General features: G+C 43.6%; 1 protein-coding gene across 1 annotated transcript in view; it reads right to left on the bottom strand.

The window, feature by feature from the left end:
- FBXL4 (F-box and leucine rich repeat protein 4) overlaps positions 1-13874 on the bottom strand; it is a 61235-nt gene that overhangs the window by 22559 nt on the left and 24802 nt on the right. The window contains exons 3-4 of the mRNA XM_007525697.3: positions 10476-10818; positions 3945-4189 (exon numbers count right to left, since the gene is read on the bottom strand). Coding sequence (XP_007525759.2) covers positions 3945-4189; positions 10476-10818 — 588 coding nt within the window. The remainder of the gene's footprint in view (positions 1-3944; positions 4190-10475; positions 10819-13874) is intronic.

The raw sequence follows: 13874 nt of genomic DNA, 5'->3' as shown, positions 1-13874 counted from the left end.
AAATAAAGCTGTGCTCTCCTCTTAGTCTCCCAGGGACACTTGGTTCTTGCTAGCCCGTAATTTCTGCAACAGTCCCACGACTTCCTGGCACGTGACTCTGAACAACGCTTATGCCCACGTCTCAGCTCGTCTCCAACTATGGGGGGGGGGGGGGGAAGCATGCCACGGCAGGAACCACACAGCCATCAGGATTTTGACTCTCAAATATGTAAAAGAAGTTTGTAAAGATAGACACACCTCACAAACATTCAGAGTTGAATCTTGGCAACTTGGGTGCAAACAAAAATGACTTGCTGCAATGTTACTTGCAAGCGCCCAGATATCTGAATACTCGTTTATTCTTAGTCCGTGTGTTCTGCTCTCCCTAAACTCACCCTTTTTAGAAAAATGAACCAAGGACACTTTGAGCATTAGAATGATCAAAGCACAAACAGGTAAGGAGGCAAAGGGATATCCAAGACATTAAGGAACTGAATTACAAAAGCACAAATGACATTCAGAATCGGTGTGATCTTGATGAGTGTGACAGGCTTACGCAGGACTTGAGGTTGCAAGCCGTGACTCTGTAGATAGGCTAGGGTTTGAATCTGTGCTTAAAAGCTTTAAGTTCTGGTTATTTTCAGTGTTACCAGTGTCCCTGCTATCTGGCTGAAAACAGGTCCATAAACAGCTCCTTAGAATCCAGTGCAGTCACTCTGAGGACAGGTCGTCCAGCAACATGAACAAGCTGCACCGAACGCTTTCCAAAGGACTTGCTCAAAAATAACTCATCAACATTGGTCTCTCTTTAAATATGTACATTTCTTCCTTAAAGTATTATAAATAAGTCTTCACAGTAATGAGCATAAACAGACCATACTTATTCATAGATTATTCATTAATAATCAAGCCATGAATATTTATTGTTTATTCTGGGAACGCTGCCTAGAAGCCATAATAACCATCAGTCCAGCAGTCAAGTCGAGGGCCAACAGCACTCGGGAGGCAAAACTCTGATATCTTCCACCCAAAAAGATTCTTTCTCTCTCTCCCCCTGCTATTTAAATCTTTTTTTTTCCCCACCCTTAATGGGAACAATGACTAATGCTTAAAGGAATCTCATCAAGATCTATAGTTTTTACTGGCTGACATACTGTAAGGTATGGAGAGCTTAAATTCACGTATGTATTATACACGTTATTGATTATTCAAACAGCCCCACAGCAACTAACCTGGATGAACAGAAAATGGAAGAGAAACTGCTGGTGGGGCAACAGATTGGAGCTTTCACCTTGCAAAAGATTATCTTTATCCACCATGAATCTGGAATTTCAAAATAGCATTTGTAAGTTTCCTTCTCAAAGTTTCTGCTTCTTTTCATATACTAGATCGAGTTCATAAAGAGCTTGAACACGGATTTGATCCTGCCTTTATGCCCCACTCACGCCATGCATGTTCACAGCTAACTTATTTTAAAAATCTGACGGGTCTATTTCCGTGTTCAGTTTTACCTTTTCACACTTCCTGTGGCCTCCAAGAGGAGCCGTCTTGCTCTGCACACCATCCACAACACTGCTAGGCTTATATAAGGCAGCAGACAGAAAAACACAAAATCCCTCGTAGTGGAAGACATGGAGGCTGGAGGAGCATGAGTAGTAAAATACTCCAGAGGTGCTTCTGGGGTCAGCAGAGCTTATCAGCACCAACTGTTCTGCTCTGAAAGTCGGTCGGCAGTGGCTTATGAACAAGTAGGTGTGTGCTCTAAATAACCGCAGGTATTCTCAGCAAGCAAGTTTTTTCTTGTCCCATTAACAGAAAAAAAAAAAAAAACAACAACAACAACTGTGAATGAAGTATACATTCGTGAAGCAAGAGGAAAGAAAAAGAACTAATCCGTGTCCCACTGGACAGTTACCAACTGTTTCGTAAACTTAAGTGGGAATTGTGTGAAAATTCACTGAAACCAGACTGTCAAAAAGAAATGCATGACTTCCCTACTATAAACATCCCCATCGAAACAAAGTTGCAAAATAAATAAATAATTTCCACTGAGCAATGCTACAAGCTCCTGAGACTTTCTTGAAACCACAGCCCTGAAGGTTGAGGTCTACCTGGCGCCAGGAGGCCTTAGAGGGGTGACGTGATGTGAAGCTGAGAAGACAAACCCTCAGCTCTCAGCAGGACTGTCCAGCAAGAAACCATTAGAATGGTCACAACTGAATCTGGAAAACAAAAGGACAGAAACTCAGACCTGCTTCCCACTCTAGCTCACCTTGGTCCTTCAGAATGACAAGTAGGGTCATAATATTGCCTAGTAGAAGCTCTGTTTTCACAGGAAACTCATGGCCCAGGAGACCTGAGGATCTGACGGCTTCACGTCCACATTCTGTTTGTCTTGAAACTCACCTCCTAGCTTTCTGGCCTCTCCTTCTACCTCTAGAAATACTCCAGAAAACAAAGGAAGCAGGAAAGCAGGTCTGGACAGTATTCTTGCTGCCAGACTGCAAGGAGCCTTTTCCAGACTTGATGTGACAGAGTGTGGCTCTCTGTCGCACTTGGATTCGGAATACCATCACGCTTAATCTGCAGCCCCTGCCCTGCTCTAGTTCAGGAGGAAGAGAAAGCTATCCGATGTCTCCATGGGCTACAAACATGCAACCCTGTTGGTATTTTACTTTGATGCGTAAATTACCAAGATTAACATTTCAAATGTATCGCTACTATTTCAAACAAATCTAATGGTTCTCAAATATTTATTTCTGCATCTTTATTTTTTTGTAATCCAAGAGTCACAGGGAAACAATATAAATTTCTTTTTTTTTAATTTTTTTTCTTTTCTTTATTTATTTCCTTTTTGTTGCCCTTGTTTTTATTGTTGTGGTAGTTATTGTTATTGATGTCATTGTTGTTGGATAGGGCAGAGAGAAATGGAGGGAGGAGGGGAAGACAGAGAGGGGGAGAGAAAAATAGACACCTGCACACCTACTTCACGGCCTGTGAAGCGGTTCCCCTGCAGGTGGGGAGCCGGGGGCTCGAACTGGGATTCTTATGCCGGTCCTTGTGCTTTGCGCCACATGTGCTTAACCCACTGAGCTACCGCCCAACTCCCACAATGTAAATTTCTAATCCATAAACCTCTGTTCAGGAATGGATCCTCTGAGACATGAATAAGGAGACCTGCAGTTCAATTTTAATTTTTAAAGCCAATACAAAAAACTATTCATTGGTCAAAAATACTAAGTATTTCCTCCAAAGTTCCTACTCTTGACTAGTCAGCTGAATAAAATGGTCAATTTATACTGTAACATACAATAAAATATCATCATCAAAGTTAAGAGACAGACACCTGTTTGTAACATAAGAAAAATTATTATGGCATTACTAAATGAATCTGCATTTGTGCAAGCTTTCAAATGTTTAACAGGTGACATTTAATAGTAAGAAAACTAAATGCTTAAATCAGAAGGCGCAGACACCTGGGCAGGCCTGCAAGTGTGGTCGTTGACTTAGCATGCGATCGAATTTTCAACATAATTAGTTTAAACGAGCTTCTAAATTTGGGTGATGTATTGCACATGTAATTAAGATTTAATTAAAAATGTTCTATAATAAATTGTTTTCCATTTCTGACAAATCACATTAGCGAGGTAGATTTTGATTTGAAATGGTTTTTAAAAATGTTTTAATCATCTGTCAAAAGTTACTGCAGATCTATAAAAAAAACCAAAAACAACAAAAACCCAGGATATACAAGGCAGTTTCCCTTTGTATCTTTATGAAGTTAAACTGGGAGAAAGAGCAAGATTCATTCATTTTTCTAAGTAGAAGCATGCTGAGTACGGTGATCACAAAACGTATCTTTTAATTTCTATAAAGCACATGGCGATAATTGCAAACAGTCATTGTGAAACCTGTTCCTACCCAGTGCTGCAGAAATGGTCTTGATAAACGTGGCCACCACTGACCTGCTAAATCCCGTAACAGAGATGAAACCTCTGTTGCCCGTCCACGATAAATTCAGCCACTGGACCAGCGCGCAGCGAGGCTGGAGGAATTCCAGAGAGGCGTCGTCGAGTTTTGCCCAGTATGGCTGCAGATTAAGGTGGAGGTATTGTAGGGGGTCACAGCAGTGTTGGTTCAGCAGTTTGCAGGTTTGTGCCAGGCGACACAGGTCTGGCAGTGTGAGGTGGGCCAGAATCAGCTGAATGAGCTGCATGGAACAGAGAGACCAAGGTCACCGGGGCTGGAAAACACGGAGCGGTCACTTTGCTGGACACAGTGCGGTCCGGTGAGCGCTGATGCTTTATGGCACTATCTTCACAGAAGAAACCACGCACATGTGGAGCCAAGCCCGCCTGACCCCGCATCCGCAACATACACCCACAAACAGCACACCCACCGCGCACCTACAGCACCTAATGACACTTTCTTTTTAAAAAAATTTTATTTTCCCTTTTGTTGCCCTTGTTTTTTATTGTTGTTGTAGTTATGTATGTCGTCATTGTTAGATAGGACAGAGAGAAATGGAGAGAGGAGGGGAAGACAGAGAGGAGGAGAGAAAGACAGACACCTGCAGACCTGCTTCACCGCCTGTGAAGCGACTCCCCTGCAGGTGGGGAACCGGGGGCTCGAACCGGGATCCTGACGCCGGTCCTTGCGCTCGGTGCCATGTGTGCTTAACCCACTGCGCCACCGCCTGACTCCCCATAATGTCACTTTCAAGATCTTAGGTTCTGTCCTGTTGAAAGATAGAAAAGAATCCCCACACCTATGGACATCTAATCTTTGATAAGGGGGCCCAAAGGATTAAATGGAAAAAGGAGGCTCTCTTCAATAAATGGTGCTGGGAAAACTGGGTTGAAACATGCAGAAGAATGAAATTGAACCACTTTATCTCACCAGAAACAAAAATCAACTCCAAATGGATCAAAGACCTAGATGTCAGACCAGAAAAAATCAAATACTTAGAGGAAAACATTGGTAAAACACTTTCCCACCTACACCTCAAGGACATCTTTGATGAATCAAACCCAAGTGCAAGGAAGACTAAAGCAGAAACAAACCAATGGGACTACATCAAATTGAAAAGCTTCTGCACATCCAAAGAAACTAGTAAACAAACAAAGAGATCCCTCACAGAATGGGAGAATATCTTCACATGCCAGACATCAGACAAGAAACTAATCACCAAAATATATAAAGAGCTCAGCAAACTTAGCACCAAAAAAGCAAATGACCCCATCCAAAAATGGGCAGAGGAAATGAACAAAACATTCACCTCAGAGGAGATCCAAAAGGCTAACAAACATATGAAAAACTGCTCTAGGTCACTGATCGTCAGAGAAATGCAAATTAAGACAACACTAAGATACCACCATTCTCACTCCTGTGAGAATGGCATACATCAATAAGGACAGCAGCAACAAATGCTGGAGAGGCTGTGGGGACAGAGGAACCCTTTTACATTGCTGGTGGGAATGTAAATTGGTACAGCCTCTGTGGAGAGCAGTCTGGAAAACTCTCAGAAGGCTAGACATGGACCTTCCATATGATCCAGTAATTCCTCTCCTGGGGTTATACCCCAAGGACTCCATACCACCCAACCAAAAAGAGGTGTGTACTCCTATGTTCATAGCAGCACAACTCATAATAGCTAAAACCTGGAAGCAACCCAGATGCCCAACAACAGATGAGTGGCTGAGAAAGCTGTGGTATATATACACAATGGAATACTATGCAGCTATCAAGAACAATGAACCCACCTTCTCTGACCCATCTTGGACAGAGCTAGAAGGAATTATGTTAAGTGAGCTAAGTCAGAAAGATAAAGATGAGTATGGGATGATCCCACTCATCAACAGAAGTTGAGGAAGAAGATCTGAAAGGGAAACTAAAAGCAGGACCTGACCAAATTGTAAGTAGGGCACCAAAGTAAAAACCCTGTAGTGAGGGGTAGACATGCAGCTTCCTGGGCCAGTGGGGGGTGGGAGTGGGCGGGAGGGATGGGTCACAGTCTTTTGGTGGTGGGAATGGTGTTTATGTACACTCCTAGCAAAATGTAGTCATATAAATCACTAGTTAATTAATATGAGAGGGGGAAAATTAATTGTATGTCTCGAAGTTTTTCAAAACACAAATTGAATCTTTTTAATATATAGGCTGTGTATTTGATATGCGGACTTTCTCAAAAGCCTAGACCAAGTAGATCAGAAGCATCCAATAGCACAGCTATATACAAGATACTGGGTACTGTACAGCAAACCATAACAAAAGGACTTTTCAAAGTTAACCCAATTACCAAATAATGTGATGATAACATTAACTATCAATTGTCTTTTTGAACCCTAAGACAGCAGGAACCTCACATCTCCACTATAGAGCCCCTACCTCCCCCAGTCCTGGAACCGTTGGATAGGGCTCACTTCCCCGTATGCCTCTCCCAATCCATATCAAATAATATTGCATCCACCGATCACAACCTAACCAACGCAATGATTGCCACCTCAACATGCTTCACTTCAGACTGTGTCCAGAGACTTCACGTGTGGAATGACAACCCTTCAGCGTCATTACTCGGGTGAGACCTTTCCTTTCATAGTACACTCTAATTTCATCTCAGGTGGTTCACTTTCTAACAAAGTCCCAAAACCTAGATATACACCAGTTTCTGTGAGAGAGAGCGTATGTTCACATATATCCATAAACTACTGCAAAATATATACCTGAAAGCAGAAGTACACTAGAGTTTGCAGTGAGTATCCCCCCTAACACTTCCTCTCCACTATTCCAAGCTTTGGGTTCATGATTGCTCAACAACTTGTTTGGCTTCGTATGTTAACTCTCTTTTCAGTCACCAGGATCCAGATGTCATCAGGATGCCGGCCAGGCTTCCCTGGATTGAAGACCCCACCAATGTGTCCTGGAGCTCAGCTTCCCCAGAGACCCACCCTACTAGGGAAAGAGAGAGGCAGACTGGGAGCCTGGACCGACCAGTCAACGCCCATGTTCAGCGGGGAAGCAATGACAGAAGCCAGACCTTCCACCTTCTGCAACCCACAAGGACCCTGGGTCCATGCTCCCAGAGGGATAGAGAATGGGAAAGCTATCAGGGGAGGGGGTGGGATATGGAGATTGGGTGGTGGGAATTGTGTGGAGTTGTACCCCTCCTACCCTATGGTTTTGTTAATTTATCCTTTCTTAAATAAAAAAAAAAAAAGAAAGATGGAAAAGGAAAAGCATACATAGCATTGGTGGTTTATGTGTGTGAGTGTGTGTGTGTGTGTGTGTGTGTGTGTGTGTGAGTGTGAGTGTGTGTGTGTGTGTGTGTGTGTGTGAGTGTGTGAGTGTGTGAGTGTGTGTGTGAGTGTGTGTGTGTGAGTGTGTGTGTGAGTGTGTGTGAGTGTGTGTGTGAGTGTGTGTGTGAGTGTGTGTGTGAGTGTGTGTGTGAGTGTGTGAGTGTGTATGTGTGAGTGTGTGTGTGAGTGTGTGTGTGTGAGTGTGTGTGAGTGTGTGTGAGTGTGTGTGTGTGAGTGTGTGTGAGTGTGTGTGTGTGTGTGAGTGTGTGTGTGTGAGTGTGTGTGTGTGTGTGAGTGTGTGTGTGAGTTTGAGTGTGTGTGAGTGTGAGTGTGTGTGAGTGTGAGTGAGTGTGTGTGAGTGTGTGTGTGAGTTTGAGTGTGTGAGTGTGTGTGTGAGTGTGTGTGTGTGTGAGTGTGTGTGTGAGTGTGAGTGAGTGTGTGTGTGAGTGTGTGTGTGAGTTTGCGTGTGTGAGTGTGTGAGTGTGTGTGTGAGTGAGTGTGTGTGTGTGTGTGTGTGTGTGAGTTTGAGTGTGTGAGTGTGTGTGTGTGAGTGTGTGTGTGAGTGTGTGTGTGTGAGTGTGTGTGTGAGTGTGTGAGCATGAGTGTAAGTGATTGTGAGTGTGTGTGAGAGAGTGTGTGTGTATGTGGGTGAGTGTATGTGTGATTGTGAGAGTGTGTGTGAGTGTGTGTGAGTATATGGGTGTGTGTGAGTGTGTGTGTATGTGGGTGTGAGTGACTGTGTATGAATGTGTGCGTATGTGTGTGAGTGTATGTGACTTGTGTGTGCGTGTTAGTGTGTGCATGTATGGGTGAGTGTGTGTGTTAGTGTGTGTGTGCATGTGAGGTATGAGTTTGTGTGTGCAAACTAAAGAAATGTAGCCCTTTCCCAGTGAGTTGTCAATGTTCCCTCTTCTGTTTATCTGTTTCTGAACTCCTATTCTATTCTATTCTATTCTATTCTATTCTATTCTATTCTATTCTATTCTATTCTATTCTATTCTATTCTATTCTATTCTATTCTATTCTATTTATTTTACCATTATCTCCCCCATATCAATCAATAGACCTCTGGTCAAATAAGATCTATTTTTTTAAGTTGATGTATAGGAATATACTAGATTTAGTGTAAAAAAGAATCTGTCTTCAGATAGATTCAAATACCACACAAACACCACGAATATCAAGCTACTGCTTCCTAATATGCTTTTCCATTTGGTGGTATTAGTACCCTCTCCAATTCTCTTTTCTGGTTTTCTTTTCTGAGAATTTTCATGTGCATTAAGTGACTTTTCTTCAATTAAAAAACAAAAATTTTGGTTGCATTTTAACTAGGTCTTCACTGAACACATGGATTACTTTAAGGAAAATGTACAGCCTAACTTTAAATGTTTCTGATCAAAGGGGTGCTATGATCTACCATGTAACGAGCTTCTATGTTGCAGGAACCAGTGATGTGTGTCTATTGTAACCTGCCAGCTTATTGTTTTTGATAGTTTTTGGCTTATTATCCTCAGTATCCAGTAGGGAATCCTAAGTCTGCAAAGACTCCTTTCCAAAAATCATGCCTTTTATTTCTTTTTAAAAAATTCTTATTAGCGATTTAATAATGATGAACAAGACTGAAAGATAACGGGGTACAGCTCCACACAGTTCCCACCACCAGAGTTTTGTGTCCCATCCCCTCCATTGGAAGCTTCCCTGTTCTTTATCCCTCTGGGAGTCTGGACCCAAATTCTTTATGAGGTGCAGAAGGTGGGAGTTCTGGCTTCTGTCATTGCTTCTCCGCTGGACATGGGTGTTGGCAGGTGGAGCCACACCCCCAGCCTGTGTCTGTCTGTCCCTCGTGGGGCAGGGCTCTGGGGAGGGGAAGCTCCAGGACACATGGGTGAGGGCATCTGCCCAGGGGAGTCAGGATTGTGTCATGGTAGTGTCTGCAGCTTAGTCATGCTTTTTATTTCTTCCTGATATCTTTCAGCACTGAGTTAGTGATTTCAGAACAACATTCGATACACTGGTGTCTTGTTCCTGGTTTTCATTTGAATGTGAGCCACAAATATGCAACACCTATGTGATTTAAACACTTCTAGTAGCTATATTTCTAAGTCAAAAGACTGACTCATGATGTGGTTTTACATATTTGAAATCTACTAATAGTAGATACTAAGTATTTGAACCACAGAGACAAAAAGGAATTAATCTTGATATTGGAAATCATCCCACAATGTGGTTATGTGTGCAGAGGTGTAGAGTGTGTGTGTGTGTGTGTGTGTGTGTGTGTGTGCACCTGTGTGTGTGGTGTGGACGTGACGGTATTAGAGGACAGATGATTGGGCCTGTTGATCCATAATCTAAATCTGGCAATGCTCACTCTTCATTTACTCATGTGGTCTCTAGTGTCCGTTAAAATGTGTTCTTGCATGGTGGTTCTTAGTGTGCTCTGCCACTTGACAGCCCTGTGCCTTGGACTCCCAGGACACAGCCGATGGGTCTGTCTCCAGTTCCATCCTGCTCACCACACAGTCATGCTGGGCTGTGAAATCTACGCGCTGCTCCCATGTGGCCTTTCCTCTTCACTCTGGGATGGGCAGCAGGATAATCCCCTTGGGTAATGTGCTTGCTTTGTCACAGACCCAAGCCAGGTCTGAGCCCAGCCCCCACGACCCGGAAGGAAGCCTTGCGGTAGGGATGTTTTCCTGTATCTGTCTTGCTATTTTAAGAAGTTGGCCCACACCCTATCATCTGGGGCTCTGATTAGGGAATCCTTGGATCCCCACACAGATATGATAGGCCTAGACCTCTAACCGATCCCTCTCACCACCATCACTGGCCACTGCCATCAGGAATAAGCCTTCTTGTGGCCTCTCCAGGACCTGGCCCTCACAGTAGAGCAGTGAAGGTAAAAACTGACCCACTCTCTGAAGGGGGTCAGCCTGCTCTGCCCCTCGAGGAAGACAGGTCCTGAAATGAGAGCAGCCGGAATGTTCCCAGCTGTGACCATGGACTGTGAGCTCAGACGGGCAGGAACTCAGAGGTCACACAGGCTCCTGTGCTGAATGTAAATATATATGGGCCCTGGGTCAGATATGTATAACAGATTACCAGTGTTTCAATTTCTCTGATATTTAGCAAAATAAACATCAGTATCTTAAAATCAAAACATTATTGCTAGTTTCGCAATGCAACTGATCACTTGTGGCTTACCTCATAAGGCAGCTTATCGAAATATCCATTATTTGCCTCTTCCCTGAGGGCAGCAGTACTCAGCTTTCTGGTAAGACTGTCCATTCCACAGGTGTCCTTTTCTTCATAGTCCTCCTCCAGGTCATTCATGGCAACAGGCGAAGTCTTCTGAGGAAGCAGTGGCTTGTCCTTTACACCGTGGAGGACAACTGCATCTAACTCAGTGTAGTAATCCAGGAGAGAACTGTTCACCTCCAGCCGTATAAGATTTGTAGGAAAGTCTATCTGCTTAATGCAAGGTTTGAACTGGCGAGCCTGAGAGACGTTGGCCTTCACAGGTCTCTCAGACCAAAGAACCGCCCATCTGCCAAAGAAAGAAACTTTCCTGTAATTCAGTTTATAATGAAATCTATTGTTACTTTAAAGGTATTAAATAATAAAGTGAATAAAGTAAAATGCATGTAGTGTTTCCAGAGGATAAAAAAAAATTAAAAACTAAATGTCAGATATATTCATGGTCCCCTTGAAACATACCTAAAATAGACTTTCTAGCTTTTTCCCACACAAAGACCCTTAGTTTTATCTGCTCTATTTCTACCTTTAGTTTCCTGTTTATTAAACACTTTATCCTGCTTTATATCTTACTGCCTTTCAGCCACCAAGCTGAAGATGCTGCCATGACACCATCTTGACTTTCCTGGACAGCCGACCTCACCAATATGTCCTGGAGCCTCCCCTCCCCAGAGCCCTGCCCCACGAGGGAAAGATGGAGACAGGCTGGGGCTGTGGATGCACCTGCCAACACCCATGTCCAGCAGAGAAGCAATGACAGAAGCCAGAACTCCCACCTTCTGCTCCCCATAATAATCCTGGGTCCATGCTCCCAGAGGGAGAAAAAAATAGGAAAGCATCCAATGGAGGGGAGGGGATGTGGTGGTGGGAACTGTGTGGAATTAATACCCCTGTTATTTTATAATCGTGTTCATCATTATTAAGTCACTAATAAAACATTTAAGAAATGGTAAAGATTCACACACTGACAAGATCAATAAGTGAAGGGAAAAGAGGTACAGCCGTACATTCAAATTGTTCAAGGAAAAGGAAGTGCAAGTGGTTCCTTAGCATAAAAAGACATCCGGTCTAGAGATAATGAAAGACCTGCGGTGTGGAGTTGATGTGAGGGGACATTTTTCATGTATCAAATCCACGGAAAAATACTGACATTTATCCACACACGCTCGGTGACATCTGACAAGAGCATGCACGCACGGCCACTGGGAGTGGAAACAGAAATTGGGAAAGCCTCTGTGTGTGTGTGGGGGGGGGGCAGGGGGATTGGGCATCTATATGAAAATTGCAAATGTATGTGATCCAAGCCCAGTAATCCTCCTGGGAACTTACCCCACAGATACACTTGAAAGCGTGAGAAGTGATTTACGACACTGTCGATCATTTATCACATTAATATTTATTGTGCCCCAAAAAAAAAAATGTCGCAACAACCAAGTGCCAGTGGACAGGGAGGTGATGAGTAGATCGGGACACACAGGCGCTGTGTTTGCAGTCAGAAATGAAGGAGTTTTCCCCTTCGCATGGAGGTGAAAAGGCTCAACAGACACTACGAAACAAAATGAACCAGGCACCAAGTAATGTGAGAGCGTGCTGATCCATGTGTATAAAAACAAACAAACAAACAAAAAAAGAGACCCTTGGGGGAGCTGGGTGGTGGCACATGTGGGTGAGAGCGATTATACAACGTCTGAGACCCAGATTCAAGCCTCCGGCCCCCACTTGCGGAAGGACAGCTTCACTAGTGGTGAATCATGCTGCAGCTGTCTCTCCCTTTCTCCCTCTCCATCTTCCTATCCCCTATCAATTTCTGTCTGCCCTATAAAGATAGGCACACATGGGGAGTCGGGCGGTAGCGCAGCGGGTTAAGTGCATGTGGCTCAATGCACAAGGACCGGCATAAGCATCCCGGTTCGAGCCCCAGGCTCCCCACCTGCAGGGGAGTCGCTTCACAGGAGGTGAAGCAGGTCTGCAGGTGTCTGTCTTTCTCTCCCTTCCTCTGTCCATTTCTCTCTGTCCTATCCAACAACATTAATGGCAACAATAAGAGCAATGACAAGGACAACAAAGGGGGGAACAATGGCCTCCAGCAGAGGATTTGTAGTGTAGGCACAGAGCCCCAGAGAGAACCTTGGAGGCAATAAATAAATACATATATACTATAATTACTATAATATATATTTCACATATATATGGGAAATAAAACCCATCTGGGTCTCAGGGTAAGTTCCTGGCACTGCATATTCCAGAGTTAAGCAGTGCTCTGATAGCTCTCTCTTTCTTTCTCACACACACACAAAGATAAACACTGAAAATAAATAAAACCTGAAATATTTGCATTTGTTTATGTCCCCACAGAAAAACTCTGTAGAAGTGCAAAGAAGTAGGTGATGGTGGGTCTGAGGGGCAGGCTGCATGCAGCCCAGGTCCACACTGAACAGGGTTCAGGTATGCAAGACTGCAAAATGTCATTTTAAAAATGTGATCTAGGGAACAATAGTTACCTTTGAAAGTCAGGAGGTTGAACTATAAAAACAGGAAAGAGGTACTGTTATATACGTTACTGATATAAACATTGAATCAATAAAGCAACATTTAATTTTAAATGAATATGCCTGTTGCAAAACCATTTACCCAAAAGTTAATTCCTTAATGACCACCTCTAAAAACCTCACTCTACAGGTCTACTTTAAGTTATTTAAAATACTTAAAAAGCAATAACATGATGTTTATTTAGAGCACTGCTACACTCTGGCTTATGGTGCTGGGGACTGAACCTGGGACCGTTAACGCCTGAGGCATGAAAAGCTTCTTGCATGACCATTACGTTGTCTTCCCGGCCCTAAAAATATTGTAAAACTCATATTTCCTACCAGGTTCTCAGAATGGCCCATGCCCCAACTAGTTCAAACTGTCCCTTTTCATTTAAGGTGGGTACAACACACAAGTCTTACCACCTGTTATTAGATAACGAAGAATGCATTCAGTCTCTCGTTCAGAAGACTAATGGAAAAATTTTTAAATAAAAACAATTATGGGTGGGGGTAGATAGCATAATGGCTATGCAAAGAGACTCTCATGCCTGAGGCTCTGAAGTTCCAGGTTCAGTCCCCTGCACCACCGTAAGCCAGAGCTTAGCAGTGCTCAGGTTAAAAAAAAAAAATAAGGGAGTCGGGCTGTTGCGCAGGTGGTGCAAAGCACAAGGACCGGCATAAGGATCCCGGTTCGAGCCCCGGCTCCCCACCTGCAGGGGAGTCGCTTCACAGGCGGTCACTTCACAGGCGGTGAAGCAGGTCTGCAGGTGTCTGTCTTTCTCTCCCACTCGCTGTCTTCCCCTCCTCTCTCCATTTC

This window comes from Erinaceus europaeus, chromosome 4 (assembly GCF_950295315.1).
Source record: "Erinaceus europaeus chromosome 4, mEriEur2.1, whole genome shotgun sequence".
Lineage (NCBI taxonomy): Eukaryota > Metazoa > Chordata > Mammalia > Eulipotyphla > Erinaceidae > Erinaceus > Erinaceus europaeus.
Note: the sequence above shows the minus strand (reverse complement) of the source record. Positions and strands in the feature narration are given on the sequence as shown.